Source organism: Physeter macrocephalus, chromosome 4 (genome assembly GCF_002837175.3).
Source record: "Physeter macrocephalus isolate SW-GA chromosome 4, ASM283717v5, whole genome shotgun sequence".
NCBI lineage: Eukaryota > Metazoa > Chordata > Mammalia > Artiodactyla > Physeteridae > Physeter > Physeter macrocephalus.
In genome coordinates, this window is record NC_041217.1 from 68,547,282 (window position 1) to 68,554,697 (window position 7,416).

At 40.2% G+C, this 7,416-nt stretch overlaps 1 protein-coding gene across 1 annotated transcript in view; it reads left to right on the top strand.

Moving 5' to 3' along the window:
• The first annotated feature begins 1,091 nt into the window (after window positions 1-1,091).
• The window catches only part of CD48 (CD48 molecule), a 25,543-nt gene continuing 19,218 nt past the window's right edge, over window positions 1,092-7,416 (top strand). The window contains exon 1 of the mRNA XM_024115986.2: window positions 1,092-1,241. Coding sequence (XP_023971754.1) covers window positions 1,160-1,241 — 82 coding nt within the window. The 5' untranslated portion in view covers window positions 1,092-1,159. The remainder of the gene's footprint in view (window positions 1,242-7,416) is intronic.

Here is a 7,416-nt window from a genome sequence, read left to right on the forward strand (position 1 = left end):
TTAAAGTTTTCCTTAGTTAACTCCACTTCAACCTTGCTTATTCTACTCCTGTCTCATCTTATCTTCTAGTCCAAGTATTTGCAGTAGTCCACGTTGGGGGAAGAGCTGAGTGAAAACTGGGGTTGACTGGAGCTGAAGCATGACCTCAGGCAAGTCTGACCCTGAGTTTCAGTTCGGAAATGCAGGTAGTAATACCTGTCCTTCTCACCTCACAGGGCTCCAATATGATCAAGTGTCATATACAATTTCCGGTATTTAGCTGACTCCATTTCCCCATGCTGATCCTTTGGGGAGGGTAACTACTTCCAAGACAAGAGTTCAGAGATTGAGGAGAGCAGTGTTTTTATTTGTCATCTCCATTTTGAGAATCAGAAATGTCCCCAATTTGGAAATAGCTACTAATATGCTGTATCAGGGACTGTGGCTACCTTATGGGTTTCCAAATTGTCCTGGGTGGGCAAATAATTCATTTAGATACAAGAGGGATGGGCCTGAAATTTCTTAGACCACAAGGGTGTGGAATCCATTCATTTGGGTCAAATAACCTTGCTTTTCTACTACTGTTCAGTGGATAGGCCAATGTAAAGGTTCATACAGTGAATTTACCATAAGGGAGGAGGAGCCTGGGGGTGGGAGACCAGTATTCAAACTGTGTAGATCTGATTTCCCACACTTTGTGCTCTCAACCTACCTACACATGATCTACTCCTCACATGATTTAAAGTTGGCTCAGGCCAGAAATCCCCTTGGGTGGGTACCTGCAAATTTTAGCCTCTGGATTAATCAGGGTGATTCCTAACTGGGAAACCAAAAGCAGATATTCTCTATCAGGGGTCTTTAATCTTTTCTGAGCACTGACACTTCTGAAAACCAGTAGAAGCCATGGATCCTCTCACCAGAAAACAAAACTAACACACATTCAAACAAAATGGTTCGTTTCCGTTGTGCTTGCATTAAAAAAAAAAAAAAAAAAACCAACAACAACAATGGGCCTTCCTGTTTCTGGTGCCAAGGCTCCACCCACGAGTTGCTGAATTGAGAGAAGAGCTCAGTGCTTTTCTTCTCTAACCTTAAGACATGAATTCAAGAGAGCCCTCGGTCCCTTTCTAGCTTGGTTCTGGCCTGTCTCCAGAGTTCCTGGGAAGTTCTGGAGAGTAGCATGTGCTCCAGAAGGTGGGAACTGTCTCTGGCTCTGGAACTTCTACTGCTGTCTCATTTGTTCCTGGCAACCAGCGTACAAGGTACTTTCCACAAATTGTCTGCCTCTAATTGTGCACTGAAAGCCCTGTCAGACGGAAATGGGAATATGGGGTGTGGCTCCACCTGGAAGTGGAGTAGGGGCTCCAGGCAGCAGGTATTTTCATCCTAGTAGCAGGGCTGTGGTGAGTTGGGGAGCCTTCCGTAGCCTGGAGAATCAGACTCCATCTCTTTCCCCAAGGGGACGTGACAAAATTAGGACCTTGGTGAGATGGGGAAGAAGGCTCCTCATATTTAGTGCTGTGGTTTGTCCTCTGTAAAGTCTCCTTGCATTGTGAATAACAGGAAGCTACTCTGATAGCCACCACATTTTATGCTCAGGTGTGTTGTGCTCCTTGAGGCATTCTTTGAGACCTTTGTCTATGCAAGGAGTTGTGTCGTGAGCAAAGGTAAATGATATTGTCATTGTCCCAGAGAGAGATCAAAACTGTGGGAAAGGAAACCTGTCGAGGGTCTCTGAGTGAGAGTCTGAGCAGAGGACTCCGTATCAGAGGAACACCCAAACATCTGATTAAGAGTTCAGGTTCGTTCTTCTGTCACGGGCTTGTTCTGGTCCCCTCCTGTGCTAACTTTCCTTTCCCTATTATAGCTGCCCAGCCCTCCAGTACCTGTCTGAGAATTGAGAGCTAAGCTATTGTCTTTCTCAGTATTCCCCCTAATAAATACTCAGGTCTTTTTCACTTAAGGGGCTTTAATGCTCACCACTATGGAAAAAAATGAGTAAAAGTGAATGTTCATATGGGAAACAAATATAACACCATAGAATTATGACAGTATGTAACTTTTAGGGAGATGAGATAGCAATACTTAAAGGAAACCCTGTTGGCCACTCATGCAAGGCCTCTCAGGGTGGTAATACATTGGATCTTGTTTATGACTGGTTTAGGAGAAGAAGATATTTTTCTCTACCCTTCTAGGTTCTTCTGGCTGGTCTAAGAATTAAATTGACATGAGCCATATTAACAGAGTTTATATGTCTGGAGAAAATCAGAGTTTAATATTGCATACATGGGAGAAACCCAGAAAATCTAAGTAACTTGCCATAATGGCTGAAGCCCTCACCTTAAATACCATCCTCAGCTAAAGACAAAAGAGGATGTTGAGGGTGACAGTTCTGGGAGATTATCAGGAAAAGCACAGTAAACAAGGGTAAGGTTGTTAGGCAGATTTAAGTTAGTGCCTTCTCCGTTGATAAGAGTTTCTAGAGAATTGGTCTCCCTCTCTGTCTTCTTCCCATACAGAAAGGGAGACACCTTACAAATGAAAATTTCCCTTACAAATATAAATGTTTCTTACAAAAGGGTAACTCCTACATGGTTTTCAGAATGTTTACCACGTCTTCTCTTTCCTTAGAAAATAACCAGCTTAAAACAATTAATATGCCAAAGAAACATATATTAGGGTGGCAAATTCTGCTCCCTTAGGCTGTGTAAGCCTAGAGACATGATTTCTTCAGGGTACTCATGGCTGTGTGGGCTCCATGGGACTGAGTCAACTCATAGGACACTGATATGACTTTGGGAGTGGGGGCTGGCATGAAGTATTCATCCAATTGTTGGGAAAGATAGAGATGCCAAGAAAACTGGAATATTTCAGGACATTTCTAGACTTAGGTTAATGTGTCTAAATCTTTTTATGTCTAGATTATGCCTACAGATGGTCCTTTTATCCTCAATTTATGACTCCCTCACCCCATAACCACATTTCATCTAAATTTAACTTTGCTGTTTGCCTTGAAGGAGGTTCTGTCTCTCTTACCTCTAGGTCTATATAAATGCCTTTCCTTCTGCCTAAAATTTCCTTCACTCTCTTCTTTCCAGCTCCACCCTTAGCATTCCATTTTCATGTGACTTCCTCCTGGAAACCTCAGGATCCAGGTTATGGTTGGTGAACTGCTTGATAGTCGGTTTCCTTGAGTCCTGTGAGGACAGGGACCTTGTGCAGTGCTGAACCTGGCACAGTGTCTAGGACATGGCATGGGCTCAATAAATAATTGTTAATCCTATGAATGAATGACATCAAAGAACTTCCTTTCAGGTTATCTGTCCAGATCTTCCTAGGGGTATAGTAACTCTCTCCTCCCCAGTAAGGGATGCTCTTGTGAAGAAATTTAAGAAGTAGTTTTAAATCTTCTCCTTAATCCCTCCTCAGACTTGAGTTTCTCAGGTCTCTGACCTCAGGGCCCCCTCATCACTAGTAGGCATCTTCCCTGTCTACCTTCAGCACAACAGAGTGTGGAGGAAACAGCTTGAACTGGGAATCAGAAGACCTATATTCTGAGTTCCATGCCATGGGACTTTCTATAAATTGTGAAAGCTTCCTGAGCCTCAATTTTCTCCACTCTTTTATGGGTATAACAATATGCTCACCATTTTTCAAGGGATTATTGTTAAGATCAAAAGAAATAAAGAATGTGAACTCTGTGATTGTAACCACATACAATGAGCCATATTAACAGAGTTTATATGTCTGGAGAAAATCAGAGTTTAATATTGCATACATGGGAGAAACCCAGAAAATCTAAGTAACTTGCCATAATGGCTGAAGCCCTCACCTTAAATACCATCCTCAGCTAAAGACAAAAGAGGATGTTGAGGGTGACAGTTCTGGGAGATTATCAGGAAAAGCACAGTAAACAAGGGTAAGGTTGTTAGGCAGATTTAAGTTAGTGCCTTCTCCGTTGATAAGAGTTTCTAGAGAATTGGTCTCCCTCTCTGTCTTCTTCCCATACAGAAAGGGAGACACCTTACAAATGAAAATTTCCCTTACAAATATAAATGTTTCTTACAAAAGGGTAACTCCTACATGGTTTTCAGAATGTTTACCACGTCTTCTCTTTCCTTAGAAAATAACCAGCTTAAAACAATTAATATGCCAAAGAAACATATATTAGGGTGGCAAATTCTGCTCCCTTAGGCTGTGTAAGCCTAGAGACATGATTTCTTCAGGGTACTCATGGCTGTGTGGGCTCCATGGGACTGAGTCAACTCATAGGACACTGATATGACTTTGGGAGTGGGGGCTGGCATGAAGTATTCATCCAATTGTTGGGAAAGATAGAGATGCCAAGAAAACTGGAATATTTCAGGACATTTCTAGACTTAGGTTAATGTGTCTAAATCTTTTTATGTCTAGATTATGCCTACAGATGGTCCTTTTATCCTCAATTTATGACTCCCTCACCCCATAACCACATTTCATCTAAATTTAACTTTGCTGTTTGCCTTGAAGGAGGTTCTGTCTCTCTTACCTCTAGGTCTATATAAATGCCTTTCCTTCTGCCTAAAATTTCCTTCACTCTCTTCTTTCCAGCTCCACCCTTAGCATTCCATTTTCATGTGACTTCCTCCTGGAAACCTCAGGATCCAGGTTATGGTTGGTGAACTGCTTGATAGTCGGTTTCCTTGAGTCCTGTGAGGACAGGGACCTTGTGCAGTGCTGAACCTGGCACAGTGTCTAGGACATGGCATGGGCTCAATAAATAATTGTTAATCCTATGAATGAATGACATCAAAGAACTTCCTTTCAGGTTATCTGTCCAGATCTTCCTAGGGGTATAGTAACTCTCTCCTCCCCAGTAAGGGATGCTCTTGTGAAGAAATTTAAGAAGTAGTTTTAAATCTTCTCCTTAATCCCTCCTCAGACTTGAGTTTCTCAGGTCTCTGACCTCAGGGCCCCCTCATCACTAGTAGGCATCTTCCCTGTCTACCTTCAGCACAACAGAGTGTGGAGGAAACAGCTTGAACTGGGAATCAGAAGACCTATATTCTGAGTTCCATGCCATGGGACTTTCTATAAATTGTGAAAGCTTCCTGAGCCTCAATTTTCTCCACTCTTTTATGGGTATAACAATATGCTCACCATTTTTTCAAGGGATTATTGTTAAGATCAAAAGAAATAAAGAATGTGAACTCTGTGATTGTAACCACATACAATTTGAGGTAGATAAGAGCCGAGAAGAACATAAGGAAACTCCAATGCCCAGCAGTCTCTCCTGAGCCACAGACCTGAATTTCTAACTGCTTTTTAAACATCTCCAGACTATCCAAACACATTTCCAAAATCTAACTCCTCATCTTTGTTCCAGCTATCTACTGCTGCATAACAAGCCACAACAACACTGGGACTTCCTCACCTTCCATTTAGTCATTGCAATCTGGCCGATTAAACTCATTAGACTTCCCATCTCAGGAAATGGCACTCTCTCTGTTCATCTTGTCCCCCATGACACACATCTGGAGTCTTGATATCTATTGACAAATTACTTCTTTGAAAGGTTTGTACAGGTTTGTTAAATAGTTGATCTCATTAGAAAGCTCCAGGTAACTCTATATCAATATCTTTAAAACTCTCCTCTTTCAGTTCTACAAAGTTTTACTAGAAATCACATGACTTGTTTCTGGAGTAATCAGAATTTCCCCTTTAGGACCTCTTTCTCCTTCCTGGGTAGACACTTTTTGTATGAAATTACAGCTTCCTTTATTCTGAATTCCGCCCCCCCCCCGTTTTAGTTTTGCTCCTCTACAGACAAGAAACATGGGTAAGCACAGGAAAGATCTGCTTCATTTTCTGTTATAAACTACAGGTAAACACAGTTACTTTATCCTAAGCATCCACACACCTAACCAACTACTACTTCTTGATAGAATTAAATCAAAATAGTACTTTTAAGTAGTTTTCTACTTCTAAAACATGGAATTTTTAGGAAGGCAAATCAAGATATTTTTCAATTTACTTTAAAAATTGAAAAAATACATAAATATATTATATATAAGAAAAATATAAGTGAATCTATCTGAATTTATTAGACAATCTTCTGTAACAGACTAAACCACTACCTTGATATCCCAAATTGTACTACAATGGCCGTGCATTAATTTTTGCAATCTATATTAGTAATATTAATGCATCTTTCTTCAACTTGTGATTAGATTAAAGAATCCTTCTAGAAGGCTAGAATATTTTTTGTTCCCTTTTTTTAATGGTTAATCAAGCATTCTTTCTACTATTTCTATCTTTAGGTTCATGTTGCTTTTTAAGCCCACCCTTTCATTAGATATTTCATAACAAAACTCACTTTTCTTTTATTAAATTAATTTTTATTTTATATTGGAGTGTAGTTGATTTACAATATTGTATTAGTTTCAGGTGTACAGCAAAGTGTTTCATTTATACGTAAACATATATTCATTCTTTTTCAGATTCTTTTCCCCAAACTCACTTTTCCTTTGCTATTCTCAAGCATGAGTCTCAGCCCATGAGAGGCTGCTGGGTTTATATTTCAAGATTTCCCTTAGCTGCTTTTTATTGATTTGTTGATACTGAAACCATGAATGCTCTACTCAACACTCTTTTTTTAAAAAAAATATCTTTATTGGAGTATAATTGCTTTACAATGGTATGTTAGTTTCTACTTTATAACAAAGTGAATCAGTTATACATATACATATATTCCCATATCTCTTCCCTCTTGCATCCCCCTCCCTCTCACCCTCACTATCCCACCCTTCTAGGTGGTCACAAACCACCTAGCTGATCTCTCGGTGCTATGCGGCTACTTCCCACTACCTATCTATTTTATATTTGGTAGGGTATATATGTCCATGCCACTCTCTCACTTTGTCACAGCTTGCCCTTCCCCCTCCCCATATCCTCAAGGCCATGCTCTAGTAGGTTTGTGTCTTTTTTTTTTTTTTTTGTGATTTTTGATACTGTTTATTTAAACTGAGAACTACTGTAGTCCAAACCCAGCCCTTGTGTTTCTCCTTGGTTTTTATTTTTATTTTTTTTATTAAAAAAAATTTTTTTAACATCTTTATTGGAGTATGACTGTTTTACAATAGTGTGTTAGTTTCTCCTTTACAACAAAGTGAATCAGTTATACATATACATATGTTCCCATATCTCTTCCCTCTTGCGTCACCCTCCCTCCCTATCCCACCCCTCTAGGTGGTCACAAAGCACAGAGTTGATCTCCCTGTGCTACGCGGCAGCTTCCCACCAGCTGTCTAATTTACATTTGATAGTGTATATATGTCCCTGCCACTCTCTCACTTCGTCACAGCTTACCCTTCCCCCTCCCCATATCCTCAAGTCCATGCTCTAGTAGGTCTGTGTTTTATTCCCGTCCTACCACTAATCTCTTCATGACATTTTTTT